At 37.1% G+C, this 21,862-nt stretch overlaps 1 protein-coding gene across 2 annotated transcripts in view; it reads right to left on the bottom strand.

Moving 5' to 3' along the window:
- LOC107593464 (forkhead box protein O1-A) overlaps positions 1-21,273 on the bottom strand; it is a 42,010-nt gene extending 20,737 nt beyond the window's left edge. For both annotated transcript variants that reach the window (XM_016283193.1, XM_016283192.1), the window contains exon 1: positions 20,243-21,273. In XM_016283193.1, the coding sequence (XP_016138679.1) occupies positions 20,243-20,794 (552 nt within the window). In that variant the 5' untranslated portion in view covers positions 20,795-21,273. The remainder of the gene's footprint in view (positions 1-20,242) is intronic.
- Between the last annotated feature and the right edge of the window lie 589 nt (positions 21,274-21,862).

Raw genomic sequence — 21,862 nt, forward strand, 5'->3', positions numbered from 1 at the left:
CGCCCAAATGTTCACGCAAAGAAAGAAGGCGTAACTTTTATTCTCGCTGTAGTATTGTTGTTGCCACCACCATGTCGTGAAGGCGCTGTGTGATTCGTTGTGAAAGCGAAACTACTTTGTTTGGCCTTCCAAAAGAGGACGATATCTGCTTCGTCATTCCTGGAACTGATCCGTGCTGGTTGCACTCTAGCCCCTGGCCTCTCCTCACTCTAGGCCGTCGCCGCTCACTCTAGGCCACCGTGTGTGACGCTGTGTTTCGTTGTGAAAGCGAAACTACTTTGTTTGGCCTTCCAAAAATGGACACGACTAGAAATCAGTGGTTAAGTTGTATTTACAACACTGTTCCAGAACACTTCAACCCAAATATTCAGATGTGTGCAGCACATTTTATGGAGGACCGTTTCCTGATCCTGGGAGAGTAGACTACAATGCCGGCTGTTCTGACTCAAAGACTGTAAGTAAGTTTTTTATATTTAAAGCAAGTTTTTTGGACAGTGTAGAGTAGGGCTTGTTGTTTGTTGTTTCTCTGATCACAAATGCAGACATGGTTTTATGTTTACGCGGCACGATGCAACGCAACGCGTAAAAAGACAGTATATGTCATTATAATCCATAATTATGTCCCCACTGGATGCAACGAATGCCTTGTTTATAATGGGTTTTTATGTTTTTGAATCATTGCTCCGGCCTGACAGCGCATCATCACAGTATGGTAAGGGGCGTAAACATTTCCGTCACACGCTTGAGGTATTCGGCCAATCATAACGCACTGGATAGCTGGCCAATCACAGCACGCCTTGCTTTTCAGACCGATGAGCTTTGTAAAAATCGACACATTTCAGAAAAGCGGGGCATAGAGGAGAAACAATAATGTACAGTATGTGGAAAATAATGTGTTTTTTGAACCTTAAACCGCATAAACACATTAGACCAAATACACAAAATAATGTTCTTTTTAGCAACATCATATGACCCCTTTAACACGCTTAAGTACACTTTTAAAAAAACAGCATTTTAAAATAATTTCACATTAAAAGTTTTACTTCAAAGTACATTTTAAATCATAATGTTTTAATAATCTTTTGTCATGCTTTAAAGAACACATTTTGATATGTTGACTAACATACAAAAGCACATATAAAGTACTTGATTATACTTTTAATATATATTTTATTATATTTAAACAAACAACACTAAGAAATAGCTATAAAGTATAAATATACTTTATAGCTATTTCTTAGTTTTGTTTGTTTAAATATAGGCTATTAAAATATATCAAGGTTGGCATCTGAAGTTTTTCAGCAGCTGAAGTTGCTAATTATAGTTATATAAATATGTAAAGGTATAAAAGTATAAAGATTTAATATAAATTTAAACTGTTTTACATTTTTTAACAAGTACTAACAAAGGTTGAAGCTAATCAACTAATCAGCTACACTAATCAAATAGTTAGTTGTAGAAAGAAGTCAACTAAGTTGACCATCCTGGCCAATCCCTAGATCAGCTAAAAGAGTAGCATATCTCCACACTGTATATGCCCTCAATGGCCCTGTCATGGCATACAAAATGATGGAGGGAAGGTTAACAGGTTTTCAAAGAGCAAAGTAAAGTCGTAGAGTATAGCACTATTAGTTGACTTCCTCTCCATTGTATTAGAGCAGGAAGTACTGGCTAGCCCTGATATGCATCCAGCTAATATCACGGTTACGTGCAAAAACACCGGAGCCACAGTTCACCTCACAAGGGCAAGTAGCACACGTTGCCCCGAAGAGGACGGGTTCGAGAACGAATGCTTCCTTATCAAAACATACCCGTTCGATAGCAGAAAAGACGGCAGAAAGGGAGGGAAAAAACACAGGGTAATTATAACAAACGACAATGATTACCAAAGCCATACATTGAGATAAAAACAGCATTGCTAACAATGAACTTCCATGACTGTAGTACACACCATATTTTAAGAGCCTCATTCTGAAACTCATTTCCTTTGAGCATTTGTACAGCTCTTCCATCAGAAAACATGCTAATGTTATAAATACAAATCCTGTTTTGGTCTCAAAGGACTCTCCTTAACTTCAATGGAGAAGATTCAATCGCTAATCTAAGTGACCTTTATTAGGAAACAAACAACACAGCCTCTTTATGTAAGGAAGAAATTCTATATGAAGAGTTTATTTGTAAAAACAGATAACTCTTTGTTAAAGAGTAAAGAGTAAAAATTGTTTTTATTAATTTTCTTCAATCATGTATTTTTTTTGTTATTATTATTTAATCAAAACAACCCAACTGCAGTTTGATTGATTTTAATTGGAATGCAGGATAAAAAAAAAACATGATTTTTGAAATTTTTATCTCTTGAATAAGTTATCTCTTTTTGCAAATGAACTCTTCATATATTTATTTATGTTTGCAGTTAACTGGTGGAAAAGCATGCTTTGGCCACAGGGTCTCAAGCAAGCTAGGCTACCCGGTGAATCAGGTTGACGTCAGCAAATGCAGGTGATGAATCAAACCAAGAGAGCTGCCAGAGCCAGGGTGGGCGGTCTCAGAAGGAAATTGATATAGCACCTCTCACACTTATTTTCTCACACATCTTGCAGGTTGTGTATGTTTCCTCATTGGCAGGAAGTGCATCAACGTGACCTTTTAGTTGGCGGTTTGCTGTAGCGATTCTGCAGTGAAAGCCCTGCACCAACTTGCCCTTGTAATTTCTGAGATAAGGTTTGTTGCCTATTTTAAAGACTGAATTAAAATCTTCAACAAGTCACTGTGCTTCATGCTCTACGACTACTTAGCGAAGACTGTGAGAACCAGATGTCTTCTGCACAGACCTCTATGGCCAGCTTCAACTCCCCTCATATGCTGTAAGCCAATCTTCTAGCAGAATTAACTGAAAGAAATATTATGGATGATATCAATCACCAATTAAACCACACCGTAATCATTTGTCTGGCTATAGAGGAGAGCCCTTATGGGTTTGTAATGACATGGGGCGAGAATTAAATTTTTTGGGTGAACTATCCCTTCAAAATTGCAGAAACAGTATTACAAGTATGATGCTAGTATGCAAAATAATTGGTTAATTAAATTTTATTTGTAAGTTTTTAACAATTTCTTGACTATAATAAATGTACAGTATCTTACATTTCTCCTACTTGTAACTACACTGCGCTACAGGTAGGGCTGCACAAATTAATCAAAATCAAATCAAAATCACAATCGAATCATTTGGTTTTGTGTGATTATGAATTAGCGAAGGCTGTTATGCGCAGCTTGTCAGTGAAGCACAGCTCTGTGATCAGTAGTAAATGGTGAGTTTGAGTCGCTTATAACATGCATTTGAAAAAGCAACACATCTTTCCAAACGTGAGAAGTATTTATGAGCCAACAAAAGACAACATTTAATAACATGTTTTTTACTCTAAACTTCACTTCATAACGTCAGTCGAGTGTTTGAAATAAAATCCTTCTGTGAGATGATATATTACTTCATAGTATTCTATGCAGTGATGAAGTGACAATGACAAAAAAATAAAAACTATTTATTCAAATTAACACTGCCATGTGTATTGCTTGCTTCTACACCCAAATTACACAATTAACAAACTTTAAAACTACTTAAGTGACTTCAGATGATGTTTAATTGCATCCTCTGGGCTGCACATATCGTATTAGTATCCATATAGCCAATGGTTGTACAGAATGGCACTGTGCATGGACAAAGCCATGTTTGTGGCACTCATGAAGGGAGACATTTTAGAGTGTGCTCAGGAGAAAGTGTCTTTTTCTGTGCTTGGATAAAGACTCTGTGTGGTCATGACACATTACTTCATGCCTTTGTGGTGAGGTGGGGTTTCATAGGTGGGTCCGAGGGTTAGCTACAGCAAGGCAATGGTACAGTGGACGAGTGTAGCCTGGCAGATGTCTAGCTCTAGGGTGTTATTGCAGCCAGGCCGCAAGAAAACTTATTTGAGTGCCGTAGATGCTAAGAGTCACGCAACCTTGAACCGTGGGTGGTTGGACTGAAAGGTTTCAGTAAGAAGAATTACAGTTTAGAGTGAGCGTGTTAATAACTGTTCAGCTAATTCGTCAAATATGAAAATTTGGGTTGTTTTGGCAGCACTGCCCATTCTTGCTGAAATTGCATACTATGATCATGCTGAAGAAAATGCTAATGGTATCAAGAGTGATGATCTCTGACATGCGTTCACTTTAAATGCGAGTTAACAATTCTTAAAATTAATTTGAGGTCATGTAAGTTTGAACTGTGAGTGGTTGGCCTGCAGGGTTTTAGATGAAGCACATTTCTAACTGTGAGCTCTATTAGATATTCAACTCATGCTACAAATATGAGGCTAATGCTGCTGCTTCACACTGCCATCATCTTTAATTATTTCAGTAAAACCAATTTAAAATGCCAACAATGTAGGTCTCTTTAGAGGTGAGATATAAAGCAAGTCAGCACTATACAATAGACAATAGGTAGAATGAATGTGTTGTTGCGCAAATAAATGACTAATGATGAGTTGGTTAAGTCTGTCATGCCACTATATGTGTAAGAGGGGAAAAAAGACTCAGTTGCTTGGTTTGCATTGAATATGTCCGTCTGCTTCGTGAAATCATACCAGATGACTTGTGTATGAGTGGATTACAGAGTTTACAGGCCACATCTAAACTGACACTTATATATGAATGCCATGACGCACTTTATGGTGAAAGAATTTAAAATATTTAGCAAAGTGGAAAGCGTACTTGAAGAGAATGCTTAATTCAAGCAACAGGAAGTGGTCAAATCAAGGATGCAGGTTAATTTGATTACAGACAGTAAATTTATATATATATATACAGTGGGTACGGAAAGTATTCAGACCCCCTTAAATTTTTCTTTGTATATTATTACTTTTTTTAATGAAAAACACAAAGTAAGTGAAATATTCATAGATGTATTGACGCAAGAAAGCCCTATTACAGTAAATGTCACATACTTTTCTGGGTTCTATTTTACCCTGAAATCAAACTAATTAATTAAAAAATTATATTTTGTTTATGAAGCTTATGAATAAAATTAAGATTCTGTTGAACATAAAAGAAGATATTTTGAAGAAAGTGGGTAGCCAAACAGTTGCTGGTCCACATTGACTTAGTATGGAAAAAAAATACTATGGAAGTGAACGGGAACCAGAAACTGTTTGGTCACCCACATTTTTCAGCAAATACTGTAACAGATTTTTTTGTATTTTACTTTCTTTGTATAAAGGTAGGGTAGGCAATTTCAGAGAGGCTAGCAATAGCAAGCTAGCTTTGAAAACATAAGATCCCACCCTCCCTCCAAATCACTCTCCAAAGCCACGCCTCCTCCAAAACTGGGGACCAGTTCTCCTCTGGCCTAAGCGAACGAAAACGGTGTGATGTTGATAGAGGTACTTCACAAAAGCATTAGGTGGGAAAAGGAAGACTTGTAGTCTGAAATCTGAAGGTAGTAGGCGACTGGCTTATCAGATGAACGTCCTTCTTGATAAAACGGTTTGGTAATAATTTACTTAAAGCCTTTATGTGTAATGCATTATACAAATAGTTTTAGTGCATTACTTATGCCTTTTAATGCACCTTATGATGCATTGTACAGTACAATTTCATGAATAATTGTAACCACAGTTGATACATTATAACACTTAGGAATTCATTGTTACCCTATGCATTTTAAATGTAATATATTAAATAATTATTTATGATTATTTACATGAAGATATAATGTATTACATTGCACATTATGAATAAATGTAATGCATTATACCTGTTTAATAATCCTTTAAAATGTATTATACATAAAAGCTTTAAGTACATTTTTTCTGAAAAACTGATTGCTGATGTCGATAATGAAAAAAATCCCAAATATCGGTCAATATATCGGCTTTGACGATATCGGTCGACCACTAACTAAAACTAAAGCTATTAAAAATGATTTTGTAATTGAAATAGCTTAAATAAAATATAAACATATTTGATGAAAGAAATGTTGTCTTTAATGTTGTTGAAGTAGTAGAAAATTACTAAAACTAAAATAAAATAAAGCTAAAGATATTACTAAAGCAAACTAAAATTAAAACAAAACAAACATCTAAAAATAAAAGCTAATTAAAAATATTATTAAATACAAGTAATATCGTTATATACTAATACTATATAATGGTACTAAAATAACACAGACTTAAAAAAAATTGTATTACAGCAGGGAAAATAACTATTAATTATTAATGAGCAGTTATATAAATGAGAATAAAAAGGTTTAGTTTCTAAATACAATGATTTATAGTAACACAAGCAGCACAAGCAGTTCTGGTTCAGATCAAGTAAAGACGTGTGCAGATCAGAGGCCAGATCTAATTGGACGTTGAATTCGATCCCTCTTGGCTTCCATGAGGCATCAGCCAAAAGCCCTATCTATCATGCAGATTCCACTTCAACTGCTGTAACATTCCGACGGTTCCTTGTGGGAGACGAGGAATGTGGAAGAGGAAAGAGGTTAAGAAAGGGAAGGATGAAAGGAAGGCTTGGGAGGTGATTTAGAGGAAACAGGAGAACAGGAAGAGGCCACTCATGTGGCGTCAGAGTCAGCACTCTCTCGTTCAGTGATGACATCATCAGTGCACTGCCACATGGCCTTGACTTAATCAAAGTCATGAGTTCAAAACAGAAGAGAACTTAGGCCCAATCCCAATTCTACCCCTTAGCCCTTCCCCTTTCCCCTACCCCTCCGTTTCGCACGTTCACGTGAAGGGGTAGGGGTGTCTCAATTCTCTTTTGGTTGGAGGGGTAAGGGGAAGGGCCAAACAGCCCTTCAAACGAAGATTTTTCGGGACAACACTTCAAACGAAGGGGTATGAACAAACGAAGGGGTATGAATTATCTCAGCGTAAACCGGCTTCAGGGGCAACATAGCTGCCCGAGCTAACAAAAAGACACATAAGTGTATGCATTTTTGGAATTAATAAAGATTTTAACGAAAAGTAATCATTTGTTTTATGTTACATTCAATTGTGAGTTCATATTTACGTTCATGTTACTCAAAGAAATGTTTGCTACTAATATTTGCTAACTAACGTCATATCGTTATAGACTGCACGATAGTGCCACAACATATTTTCATGTCTGATCAGGGCGATAACCACCATAGACATTGAGGGGGGCTAGTCCCCCCAATAATTAGAAATCACTAAACCCTTTTCTCAAATATTGCCAATTCGAGAGAGCGAGAGAGAGAGAGAAAGAGATGAAAGTTGCGTGTATGCGCATCTGTGCGTTTCTCTTTTTAGAGTGAGTTTACTTAAAAAACAGCGATTTTATCCCCTCGTTGCTGGAAAATATAATGTAGCGATTCAGTATTTAAACTGTTATTAATAAACGTTGTGGGGCAGCATTGACAAGTTTCTTTTCTCCTGGATGTGTGAGCTGCGCGATCTCCGATAAATATATATATGTGTGTGTGTGTGTGTGTGGGTCAGTAAGCAGCTCATTAATATAGAATGGCCTATATAATAGGCTCTAATGCACACCAGCACACCAGTATAGGTTTGTGTATTGTAGGAGCTAGATGACGTGTGACGTATAGTAGTGGTGTCCCAATTCTTTGGGGAATATTTTCACGCCTACGTGGTAGGGGAAGGGGAAGGGGTATAAAATAGAATTGGGATTGGGCCTAAACTGATGGTCATATTGTGACTAATGTGGATACAGTGTATCATTTTTTTCTTTCAATTTTTATATAATAATATATAACTATTTTATAATCTATTGTATTGTATTATTACATATTATATTTTACATCTACTATAGTATTTATATATTATTCTTTTATTTTACAATATACCTTTGGTGATAAATTATTACTATTGACATTATAATAATATAAATTATAATATCTTCCTACTCTTTTGATTACAGACTTTTTTATATATATATATATGTACATAAATATTTTGCATATTAGCAAGAAGCAGTTTGAACTTGTTTTTGGATTGTAATTTTGGAACTGGTTTTTGGATTTTATTCGGCATTCAGTGCAAATTACAGTCACTATAACATGAACATCTACACTACAGACACACATTCCACAGAGAGGTCGATCCAGCTTTTCACTCCAAGTTTTGTATGAGTCACAGAAACCCCAGCGCCTTTGACAGGAAGAGACTGATGCATGGAAATATTGGTCACCAAAACATCAACAACATGGAGCGAACAATCAGAAACAAAACAAAACAGAGCGAAGCGGCTAAAAACTCCAGCCACTTGTTTTTTCACTCTACTGTGTTGTGTTCAGCCTCAGTGAGTCGGCAGGCCAACATCGACATGAATGATTCATTGAAACAAAACGGAGCACACATGTGGGCACACGTTTAATCTGCCCAAATGGCTCGGCCTCAACCCAGGAATTCACTATCACAAAAAAAGCCACCACACACACACAGCTCAAAAGAACCAGTGAAAACAGGTTACAGTCACAGGGTAGGGCCTATGATTTTTTTTTCCCAAATCCGTTTAATTTTTTCCCAAATCTTTTTTTTTCCACATTTTTCCCTGCTTCCGTTTTAATATTTAAATTCATTTTTATTAATCAAAAAGCATGTCTAATTAATTGACATAATAAAAATTAAACAATTTAACAACCTTTTTTAAACTAAAACTTACATTTTTAGGGACCAGTGAAATTTATTTATTAATTTTTTTCCCCCCATATTTCATTTTCTTCCATTTTAAGTTTTAATATGCCTAGATTTCATTTGAATGGTTTAGATACATTTTAATAATCATTTAATTAGTAATCAATTCTGCATTGTCGGTTTTAAATTTTCTAGATTCATCATCAAAGAGCTAAAGATGATGATGATGATTATTATACTACCAAGTACATTCTACTGTACAATAGTAATATATTTCGGTAACAAGGTGTCCTTGTTACATATGTTACATTTATTTACTATTATATTAACAATTAATTATGCATAATTACATGCAAGTAACCCTAAGCCAAACCCTAATCCTAACCCTAACCATATAGTAAGTACATGTAGTTAATTAATATTACTCAGTACTTAAAGGGGTCATAGGATGCCCATTTTCCACAAGTTGATATGATTCTTTAGGGTATTAATGAAAAGTCTGTAACATAGTTTGGTTAAAATTTCTCAATGGTAGTGTAAAAAACACCTTTTTTTACCCTGTCAAAAACAGCTCTTTTCAGATCAAGCCGTTTTTGTAGCATTTTCCTTTAAATGTTAATGAGCTATGCTGACCCCGCCCCTCTCCTCCGAGCTGCTCTCAGAGAGACTGTTTACTTTAGCCGTATTCATGAAAGGGGAAAACATTTAACCAGAATAAAAAAAAAAACACTGGGTGGATTTTTATCATTATAGGGTGGTTGTGTACACACACTGCCAACACACATTTCAGTTCAAACTACTTGTAAAAGTGCATGTAGCATCCTATGACCCTTTAAATGTATAATTACACTATAACAAGGACACCTTAAAATAAAGTGTAACCGATATTTCTGTCACAATTTCTTCAAGCAAACGTTTATTTTGATGGGTAGACTTCACATTTAAATAGCAGTCTTTTTGCACTTTTATATTTACATACACTTGTCCATATCACAATTTGACTGATTGTACAGACATCTTTTTTTTTTATTCATCATATTGGATTCATCATTCTTAACTTCTTATAAAAAATAAAATAAAAAAAGGCAGGAAGACACAAATGTAAATATGTAAATTATGTCAAATGAAATCCCACAGTGTATGCCTGATAAAACTAAAATGTTAACATTTCCATATTCTCTATCAATCTTGATACAAAATCAAGATGAAGTACTGTGCTTTTTGGCACAGAAGTGGGTCAATGTTTGAATGTTGTGTGTAAAGGCATGTCTATGTGTGTGAGAGTGTGTTTGTGTGAGCATGAGCCAGTCACTCTGTGTCTATGTGTCATAATAGTGGGCCAGTCTGACAGGCACCACGTATAATCGCTTTAGGGCAGGAGTTGCACAACAGTGGAGAGGGTAATGCCTGCGGTTTGGGGCCTCAGCAGCCGGCAGGCTCATAAAAGTGATGGCTACAATATACTTGCACACAAATTCTGGCATGAAGGCGCATATTTCTCTCTCTCTTTCACTTCCATGCACAAAAATGACCCAAAAAGGGGCAAAGTGTAGCTTGCTGAGTGGTGGCCCCTGTGATCCATCTGGGTGGTCCCGTCCATCACTCTTATCGGTCTGACTCCCTCATTTGTCACTCAGCAGCATATGAACCTCTTCTTTTTAACAGGAAATGTGACGTGACAGCTCAATCTTCTTCCGAAGTAGCGCTGCCTAATGACAAACATAATTTCTGCTGGCAAAGTGCACAAAGTGATTTTCTTTTCATCACGACTCGGCTCTCCACACCTATACACCAATTATATTTCCATAATATTGTGCTGACCTACATACACATAAAAGTGCCTGTATACAAGGTTGAAAAGAGTGTCAACATTTGTCTCCAGTTTTCAGTGTCACATGATCCTTCAGAAATCATTCTAATATACTGATTTGCTGCTCAAGAAATACTGTATTTATTATTATTATCAATGTAAAAACAGTTGCGCTGCTGCTTAATACTTTTGTGGAAACTAATACATTTCTTCAGGATTTTTGATGACTAGAAAGAAGCATTTAATTTGGATTTTTATGTAACAGTGTAATAGCCTTTATTGTCTCTTTCTCAATAAAAGTATTAGTTTTTTTCAACAAAAATTATGGCTGTCGATTTAACGCCTTAATTTGGTGCGATTAATTATGAAGAAAAATAATGCATTAATGCAACCTGCTCCAGCCCAGACCTATATGTCATCTTAGGCTACATTCACACTGCAAGCAAACAATTCCAATTTATTGCTCAGGTGTGATTTTTGTATGGCTGTTCACATTATCATTTTTAAACGTGGCCAATATTAGATTCCAGTGTGAAAGAATGATAGTCCTGAACTGACCCACATGTGCGAAAGAAGCATGCTGTCATACGGAAGTAAACATGGAGGTCACTGAAGTGACCATTTACACGTTCAGTTATAAGCTGCTGTGCAGCAGAAGCCAGCAAATTCGTGAGCCAGTGATAAGGAGGACGAAGATGAGGAGAAAGAGAGCAAAGTTTTTTTTTGTTTTTTTAAATGTACAACCCAGTAAGTTTAGCTTGGCTGTCTCTTTAATACATGTAAAACAACACCTTTGGTCATATTCACAGAGGGATCAAAGAAATACCAGTATGTAAAATCTTTCAAGTGAATCCCAACAGCGTGGAATTATGAAGAATGTATTTTATTTATATAATATTATATAGTTTAGCAATATTACATGAGCAAGAGTGCAAGAGTGCAAATAATTTTTCTTGAAAATCTGCATGATTGCAAATGTGATCTTGTTTGTTTATTGAACTGGTGTATAAAATCAGTAAGTTAATATTGTTTACCATTCAAACATTTTAAATAAATGGCACAGGTGAACTGGGGAGGAAGCTTAACATTGTGACTGTTAGAGGATATCGATGTTGTTTCTAACTCAAGGAAAATCTTGTTTTCCATCACACGTTGAGCCCTTTAATGAGAGCGCTGATTTACAGTGAAGATAGAGTAGATGAGTTTCTTACACTGGTGCCGTGTTCACCTACTGCCATCATACCAAATAACTTTGTGACTCACTCTGACTCACTCCCCATGACTATTTGGTTTTAAATGGTCCAGTATGTCTACCCTTAGCATCAGATGGGATCTTAAATCTTGCAAAGAGAAGGAAAAACAAACCAGTTGGTACAAATTCCTTCAGTTGGATTTTGCTGTGCCAAATTTCCAGAATATCTCTGACCTGTAGGTTAATATTACGTGTTTGAAGTCACGCAACCAGTGTTACAAACATTGTAGAAAGAGCAGCAAGTGTAAAACAAAACTTTAAGTAAGTTGCTACCTAAATACTGACCGGGAAACCTTAATATATTTGTGTGGTAACAGCCAAGTCAGACAATACTTTTTTTTTTAATTCATAGATAATAACATTGGAAATCTGAACTATATGTTGACCGCTGGACTAGAAATGCCCCCGGTTTTCATTTCAGAAATCTGGTCACCTTATAATAGCCAAAGGCTCCAAACGTCTACATAATCGCTGAAACATATAATCAGTGGTGAAACTGTCTGTCCGACATGTATGTCCAAATATTTGCCATCTTTCTCCTTGTATTTATATGTTATGGGGGGGGGGAGCATGTTGCAACCCAAACAGCAATCCTGCCAACATGCAGCTCTGTGGCCTGTTACCTCATGCAATCCCCAACCCTGTTAAACTGAATCATGAGGATGTGATGTTCTGTCCCTGGGCTGCGGCCAGCGGTCCGTCGAGATATCAGCGTGTTCTGACCACAGCGAGACCGGTTACGCCACCCTGTCACCCTGCCCAGACAGGCAGATGAGCACAGGAGGGTGTGGGGAGAGGAATGCTAACCCCCGTTGGCTCTGTTGAGCCCCAAAATACTTCCCCCCTCCACCTCGTCCAAAGTTTAAATGCACCAGATGGTTTTTAAGGTCTGCTGCGGACTTGCCGGAACTGTCCTACTTGGAAAGTTTTACCACAGTGCACTCTTACATCATAGGTGAGGGACCTCGAATCGCTATGTAACGCGGCTCAAAATACACTGCCTAAGCTCATTGTTGATAAACAAAATAAGAACAACTGTTAGTAAACTCTATTTCGCCCAAAGGGGTATCCAATCCACTAACCAGAAGAGTTTAGTTCAAATCCTAATGACCTGAATTGGCTAATCCAGGTCTTCAGGATTACTAGAAACTTCCAGGCAAGTGTGTTGGGGAACATTGGCCCTAAACTCTACAGGACATCTTCCCTCCAGAAGCAGGATTGGATGTTTTAGTACTTTTTATTTATATTTATTCCCTCACATCGTTCCAAACCTGCAGGCTTTCTTTATTCTGTAGAAGACAAAGGTCATTTTTTAAAGAATATCCTGGACTTTTCCATGTAATGAAAGTGAATGAGGACTCTCAGGTTCTAAAATGATGGGAAAAGGACAATAATATGTTACTTGTGACAGACTTCTGAGCTATTTTCTGAAGCCATACAATAGACTTAAGTAATTTAAGTCATTATTCACAAAAAAAAATCTTCCCCTCCAGTGAGCTGCTAACCATTGTGACCAGATCAGTTTGATTCCTGAATCCTAAAGTATTATGATTATATATATTTTTTTAAATCTAGATATGAACTGATTGAATACTGAATGAATGTCGTTGTATGTCATTTGGAATGAGTTAAGCTAATTAAATAATGCCAGATATAAAATTTTTGGGAGAACTCTTTAAAGCAGGGGTGTCCAAATCCTACTCTTGGAGTGCCACTATGCTGCAGAGTTTAGCGCCAAACCTAAGTAAACACACCTGAACCAGCTAATCAGGATCTTCAAGATTACTAGAAATTTTAAGCAAGTGTTGGGGCAGGATGGATATCCCTGATTTAAAGAGTCTGAAGTAAACCAAACAAGTCTTTCAAACTAAACGTTCCTTCAAAAAGCACAACCATATGACACTGTTTTTTCATACACGACACCTTCACACCCGTATGCACATATGGCTACTACTAGCATGCCAGGAATAGTGATTCAGCACATAAAACATTCCCCATAACAGGGTGTAGACTGAAAGAAAGGATAGCGATACTTCAAGCTGACAGGAGGAAGGGAAAGGTTAAAAGAGGTTTATTGCAAGACTAAAGGCCTGGGATGGAATGTGCTCCAAAATTACATGTCCACCGGCCCTTTTATGTCAGTTTGTTGGGTCTACATTTGGAAATGCAGGTCACATTAGTGCACAAGAGAGGCAGAGCAACCCCGTCACGCTCACTCTCCACTGAAGGAGTTCCACTGACTAACAATTGGCACCAGACTTTGGCCTGAAGCTCTCGGATTCCAGTAAACGTTTCATTATGCAACTTTTAATGAGTGTCGCCTTATCTGAACTCAAGCGAAAGCGCGCGTCAGGCAGCCAGAGCCTGAGGAGATGACCGAGGAGCGCTCTATCTGTCGCTTTGGCCTAGCCCAGCTTTTACAGTTAAAAAATAACAGCCAAAGACCCAGTTTATGCAGAGTCATATTTGATTAAGTGTAGCGACCCATGCGTAAGCACAAGCGACAGCCAGAAGAGAGGCTGTTGCCAGGATGCGAGACGAGGGAAGGGGTGAGAACGGAGGGGAGGTCAGGGCTTTTGGATGAATGCAAGTATCCTTAATACTTAAGTACAAGGGCTGACTGCACTGTCCCAGCAGGAGCTTCACAAGCAAGACACAGATTTCCTTCAGCCAAAATATGTGATTCTTGGAATGATGTTACATCTAATGTTCTCAGCTCTTCAAGGAATTAACTGCTCTTTCTCGCAGTAATAGAGCAGAAGGCAATGTGAGCATCACAGGGGCAGTTTTTCAGAACCCAACTAGCGTCCTCAAAGAAAAAAAGTATCTTAAAAATGGCATTAAATAAATAAATAAGTATTCAATATTTATGTGATTCCATAATGTGCAATGTAAATGTTTATTTACGACTCATTTGTGTGCTTATTATTAAATATTAATTGATTATTAAATAAACTTTGTTTTTGGTTTTAGTTTTTCGCTAACTGAAAACTTTCATTTTAGTTTCGGTAAAAAATACATTCCGCAGCATCAATTATATAAACAGTATGCAGGGTCAGGTGGAATCTGCTAATTTTCTTTCAGATTACTATCTCCACTGAGCAAGCATCTGCACAACACATTAACTTAGTAGTTATACACTGATATCAACCCAATGTTTGACCATGATAGACATTAGTAAATTTGTAAAAGATAATAATAATAATAATAATAATCATTCAAATTTAATAAAAAATAAATATACCAGACTTAATACTAAATATAGGCTAGCTTAATATACAATGCACATTTTTGTTTACAAATAGTTTTTAACCTTCAGTATTATAATTCTATAATAATACTATACTAATAATACTAAAATTATTATATAAGCATAATAATAATTATTATTATTGTTTTTATGGTTACTTTTATATCATAACTGCATTACATTGATATTCCAATCTTATCATCACATGACATCCACAAAAAAATATTGTACAATATTTCTGAGCCAAACTGTTTTCTTAGATGGCCAAGGTGAATGTACCTGAATTGAGGTCTATATTTTGAAAACGGTTTTCAAAAGTGTTGATTGGAGGATGGGTTATCACAGGAGCAAAGTGTGACATACCACAGGACAGGAAAATCGATTGCGGACATCAAACAGCGCTCAAGTGATTGGCGACAGAGACCTGCATCAAATATTTACACTGCGAGAGTGACGTATGTTTCATAGATATAGCAAGAGCAGGAACAACACAGGACAGATCAAACTGAACCATCTAGGCATGTTTGTTTAGAAACACTCAGAGACCTCATATCACGTGTAACCTTTCAAAACCAACACATGCAAGAGCAACTAAAGTTTACAACTCTACAGACAGATATACTGTACACTACAGGAGCTTCCAGCACAACACAAGGGCCTCTCTAGAGAAAGCATCAGACTCATATGTATTGTAATAGCTTGTGCCTTTGCAAATTCGGAATTGAAAACTCAAACTAGACTGAACCTGTGGATTAGTGGTTATGGTTATTCATAATAGAGGAGTAAAAATGATTAAATAAATAAATAAAACACAGCAATAATCTGGTTCAAAATCTGTTGAAATATGTTCAAAAAATGTCCCTTGATGGTAAATGATGTGCTAAGGACGTTCTCTGCGGAGAAGAGATGAGCAATCATGTCAAGTTACTCCGAGATGGCTGACTCACTAGGTTCCATTCCCTATTAATAGAGGTAATTTGCCATGCACTAAAATCTGGAAGGAAAATGCTCTAAACAATGCATGTCTAAATGTGACAGTTTTCTCTATAGATATCACAACAGTTATTACAGTCAGAATTCTAAAAAGAATGTATGATAACAAATACTTTATTTAATTATATTTATTATTATTTAACAAATTGTATGTATTCATACATATTCATGACAAATATTTTATTTAATTTTATTTATTATTATTTAATAAATTGTGTGTATTCTTATTGTTATATATATATGAAATGTACAATGTTGTATATTATTTAGATTGTATTTATTCAGAATAGATATATATTAAATTATATATTAAATAAAAAATAGAGATAATATTATAACACACACACACATACATTTATATAATTATATGCGATTTACCTTTATATCGTAAAATAATTGTCTGAATAAATACTGTATGCTTTTTATTATTATTATATATTAAATTCAAGTATATTAAAGCAGGTATCCAACCTGAAAAACAGTTACAAAACATTGATTTAACTGAAGCTAAAGAGTCAGTAAATGTAAGATTTATCTCAACTGATCACTGAGGAATGTGTATTCAGCGTCTGGTATTCACTGTTCCTTTGAACTGTTTTCTGTTTCCCTTCACTAAACAACGTCACCATTTAACTAATGCACAGTTAGTCTTTAAGCACATCTGTTACCATGTAAATTTCACATGCCAAAGTTCGTGAACATCTTGATACAAAAATACATCAGTGCGCTAGAGTAACTGACACTGGTTTTCAGTGGATTGTGGGAACGGGATAAAATGTGACTAGTGTACGGTAACCTGGCTTCAAGAATTCAGCCTTTGGAGGTGTGACATTAAACTGTGTGTTACTTTGCCAAAAAGAGTTACTTTATCCCCTGGACTGAAGCCCAGACTGCAGCAATACAGAGCTCTTCTCTGCTTCACGAACTGACAATTTAGCCAGATGATTCAACACTGAGGGTTGATTGGGGGGTGTTAGGGCTGTCAAAGATTCAATTCTCTTGTCACGATCAGAGCGTGCAAGGAGCAGCACTGATAGATTTCTCCCCCTCTCACCCTTGCTTTTTTCTCTGTGTGACTACCAGCTCTCTGGAGAAAACAAAGCTGGCAAAAAGTAAAGTGCCTGCGTCCCTGTGTCTTCCCAAAGAGAACTGACTGCCTGGAGAAAGATGCCTGCCAACATGTTACAGCTTACGAGTTACATTCTTCACCAAGATTTTGGATTAAAATCCATATGGATGTAAAAGAGAAAGTTTTCCACACATTTTAATCAATGTTTTTGATTTCACTAGTCATGCAATACGACAAATACATTTTAAAAGTACAAATAAACCATGCAGTCTCTTATTTAATTAAAAAAATTAAGTCTTATTCTCAATGTATTTTTATTATATGTAAAAAAAAATTATCATTTAATAAAATATATTTTATAATGCAATAATTTAATAATTAAATATAAAACTGTTTTTAAGATACTACTATTACGACTGATAATAATAACAATAATAGTAATAATAATAATATCTTAAATATATAAAAGCCATTCGCCAACAAAACAACCTCAGATGAAATGATGTATTTGTCTGGTTGTTAAAACAATTCAAAACCGATGATTTTCAAACTTAGCCTCTCCTTCGTTTCAGCATATTGGTTTGGAGTGACAGAAGCTGTGCCCCCGAGGGACCCTTTAACTGATCATTACCAGCGCCACATTGTTTATGAGATCAGAATAAAATTGAACAGTTCCTGCGGGAAATTTGCTGTGGTTCTCAAAAACATTGCCCGATTATGAGTCACAGATCAGCATCAGCACAGATCACAGCACAAATCATATCTGTTTTACTACCACAAAACAAACACACACATGATTTGACATTGGGTTTATCAGATGTGCTTCCGATAAGAGTGGGAAAGGTGCTGAGAGCTGCCCGTGCTACTAAGAATTATGTGTCATCAGAGGTAAGAGAGGTTAAACGCGCCTGTTTCCAAATGCATTCAGTCATCAACTCATATACGCCTCCCCAACGGACGCACAAAAGCAAGACAATTGTGGAATGCTGGCACACAGACACACAATAAATCAGAGGGTGGAGCGGATCTTTCCTTGCATGCGTAGACCGCCATGCTTGCATACTTGGCAAACATCAGGGGGGTATTGACAGTTAATCCTGCGGATATTAATAGCGTGCGGTGTGATGATGCACTACACCTAACAACACAACTTTGGATCCACTTAACGAAGAGGTTTCCATGGATATAAAAAGCACTGTTTTCCTGTTTCTCCGGTTGCCAGGGTGGTTCAGGCATACCGGTGGTACAACAACATAAGCGTGTCACCAGAACTGATTTATTAGGATCCACCTGATCACGTATCTTGTGCTAGTGTATGGATCTGTGACACACTTACATTGAACTCTTCTTCAAATGTACGAAAATCCTCAACCTCTAGTCTTTTCATGACCTCAAAACTTTATTTAACCCATTTAAACTTTTTTTTTTTTTTTTTTTACAATGCTTATTCAGTTAATTAAATCAATTAATATAACATTTATTTCCTATAATGGAATTTCTCTTTTTGGAAAAATGAAAATAAGGTGAAAACCTGATTATCTTGATTAAGGAATGTTGCAATAAATTCATCCCAATCTGATGAGAAAACAACTATTTTAGTTACGAGGTGATGATTTTATATGAATGTGTACAATGTGATTTGTACGAAAATGTACAGTTAAAAAAAATAAAAATAAGAAGGTCCACCCCTAAATCTAACCACCAGTGGGCAGATTGTATGAAAAAGTACAACTGTGATTAATATAAATTAATAATAGCCACCAATTTGCCAAAAATAGATAAAAAGGTATGAATTTTCATGAGTGTGTTGGATAAATGCAGCATTTTCTCAGTGCTAGTCTAAAGGCCTGTTCACACCAAGAACGATAACTATAAAGATAATGATAAAGATATAGTTCTAAAAATCGTTCTCAATATTAAAAAATAGCAGAGTCCACACCACAACAATAACGATAACGGCACAGAGAAACGATATCGCTGGAATCACTTTCAGAACGATTTTTATCGATAAAAATATTGACAGCCAATCAGATTCAATCCTACTGTCACGAGCTCGAGAATTTAAAGCGACAGACGAGCATGCACTTAGAATAAACAGATTCTAAGCGCTAATATCGTCTTTATAGTTATATTTATAGTTATCGTTCTTGGTGTGAACGGGCCTCTAGTCTGTATTGCCTTTAGCCTTGTATTGTTTTAGGCCGGGTTTCTTTTATTAGTCCCAACCTCAAGCTGTGGTCACCAGTGTTGCCAACTGCTTTCAATTGAAAGTAGCTAAAATTGGTAGCTAAATGTCACTAGATGACATCACAATGGCAAATTCACTGATCTATATAAAGATGAATGTAGATCAGTGGGCAAGATGAGAATGTCCAAGAAGTTGCTATATTTGTCCCTAAACTTTTGAAAAAAGTCTCAAAAGGGAGACTAAACTTGTCGCTAAATCTAGCTACAAAGTAGCTAAATTGGCAACACTGGTGGTCACATTTACCATTGTTATGCAAATTTTGCAGGTGAAATACAGTGTCAAATGCTAGTCATATGAATCCACTGTGTGCTTGGTAAAGTGATATCTGTCTGAGCTGTGCGTCAGACTTCATTGACAATAGACAAATCGTCTTTTATCCCACAAAATTTCACTAATGTGACCAGAACTTTAAGGGGGTTGTGTAGTGGTCTGGCACTTAGGGGTCTGGTATTTGAACTGGGTCCAAGTTTTTGTCTTGTCCTAACTTCAACTCCAACGAGTTCTACCTGGAAATGTGGAAAGATCCTAGAAGTCTTTGCTGTCAGCAGGCATCTATAAAACACTTGTTACTCGGGACCTGTCATGTGACATGGGTCAGCACTTGAACTATTGACTGCAGTGCACCACCTCGCCATGTCCTGCATGTAGCCTAACTAGAGGCAATCATCTGTCCTACACGAGAATGAATGCAGACTGTTGACAATCCTAAAACATTAAGTGAAGGATGCATAATAATCAGCAACTAAACTAAGTAATTAGGTCACACGGGACAGCAAGAATCAATGCCAACTAAGCAAAACCCAAAAGTTCGCATGACGCAGGGGCGTTCACACAAGACTGAATGGGAACCATGGGAGCCAAGACGCGTTTATAGAAGTTGAACTGTTTGGCGTAAAACCCCAAAACACAAGGTGCAACCGACTGACGCACGAGTGTACAGACCAAAACTGAAAACATAAATACCTTCCAGCCAGCGGAGCTGTTACTATCCCCCTTGTCCTTAAAATAAGGGACGTTTTTCACCATCCAGTCGTAGACCTGAGACAAGGTGAGCCGTTTTTCGGGGGAGCTCTCGATGGCTTTGGTAATCAGGTCCGCGTATGACATATTTCCCCAGGCGTTGCGTCTGGACGAGCTGCTCTTGCGCTGAGCGGCTGCCGCGGCTGCAGCGGCGGCGGCCACCGGAGAGGAGAGCACAGGCACCTGTTGCTGGCGGCTCGGGATTTGCTGCTGGTGGATGCAGTTCTCCTGGCATTGGAAATCGCCGCACAGCATGAGGGGCTTCTGATCAGGGTAGTCCTCATTCTCTTCCAGCAAACTGAGGTTGTTGATAAAGTCCGTGTTGCTGGAGGGCTCCTGCTTGACGGACGGAGCCGGGGACGATGTGTTGGAGTCGGCGGCGGCGGGGTTGGGGAACTCCGGACGCGGCAGCGGCCAAGTACAGGAGCGGGGTCTGGAGAGCGGCTCGAAGTCCGGGTCGATCTCGACCATCTGGTTTTGGGCTGCGTCAGCCATGGTACCAGCGATACTGTTTGTGTCTTAAAATGTCACATATGACAGACAAAAGAAAATATGACGTGAAACGCGAAAGAACAAACAGTTACTTTAAACTGACTTGGTTACATTGGAAACGACTGAAAAGTCACAACGTGGCTAGAACGGCATCAGCTTGGTGTTGTTATAAAGTTTAGTAATCCAGTCCAGTCCAGTATTATGTGATGGTCCTGTTGCTGTCGCTTGTTGAATGTCTGTGTACCAAAACTCTGAAGTGCGCTTACTGGAACTCACTATCATATGTCACCTGACGCCGCCCACGTACGAGATTGACAAGTGCCGACAGCCAATCACAGGCGCGCTTTTGAAAGCGAAACAAGCAGTGTTTTCGTCCTTTAAAAACTAGTAAACAAACTTTCACGGAGTTTGGATGTCATGAAAACACTCGCGATTTGGACCGCATGGCTTCTAGCTTCATTATATTGCTTGTACATACACAGACGCGCATATTTGGGTTTGTTTAATTATGTTGTAACAAAATGGTACTGATCAAACGAAAGAGAGCAAACAAAAAGAAACAGAAACAACCAAGGTGTTTTCGTTGACCACAGCGGTTATTACGAATTATTGTATTTATCATTAGTGGTATTTTTTTTTTTTTTTTTTTAAGAAATAGTATTAGAATAGAGAGTGCTAGAGTTAGAAGGTCAAATAAAGATGGAAGAGATGTGTTTTAGCTCGGATTGAGTTGGGCAGGTCATTCCACCAGGAGGGAATATTTAATTTAAAAGTCCGTGAAAGTGATTTTGTGCTTCTTTGGGATGGTACAATAAAGCGACATTTAGCCTACTTGCAGAACGCAAGCTTCAAGAGGGCACATAAGTCTGAGCTGAAGTAATGCATTTAGGTAAAGGGGTGCAGAGCCGGTGGTGGTTTTGTAGGCAAACATTATATAATAATTATTAAATATATAATAATTGTATTTATTTATTCATATAATAATAATAATTATTATTATTATATTATTGTAAATACAAAGAATACACTTATTTGCAATATATGACTTAATTTATTCTAAATAATTTATTA

This window comes from Sinocyclocheilus grahami, unplaced genomic scaffold (genome assembly GCF_001515645.1).
Source record: "Sinocyclocheilus grahami isolate Dianchi unplaced genomic scaffold, SAMN03320097.WGS_v1.1 scaffold171.1, whole genome shotgun sequence".
In the NCBI taxonomy this organism is placed as follows: domain Eukaryota; kingdom Metazoa; phylum Chordata; class Actinopteri; order Cypriniformes; family Cyprinidae; genus Sinocyclocheilus; species Sinocyclocheilus grahami.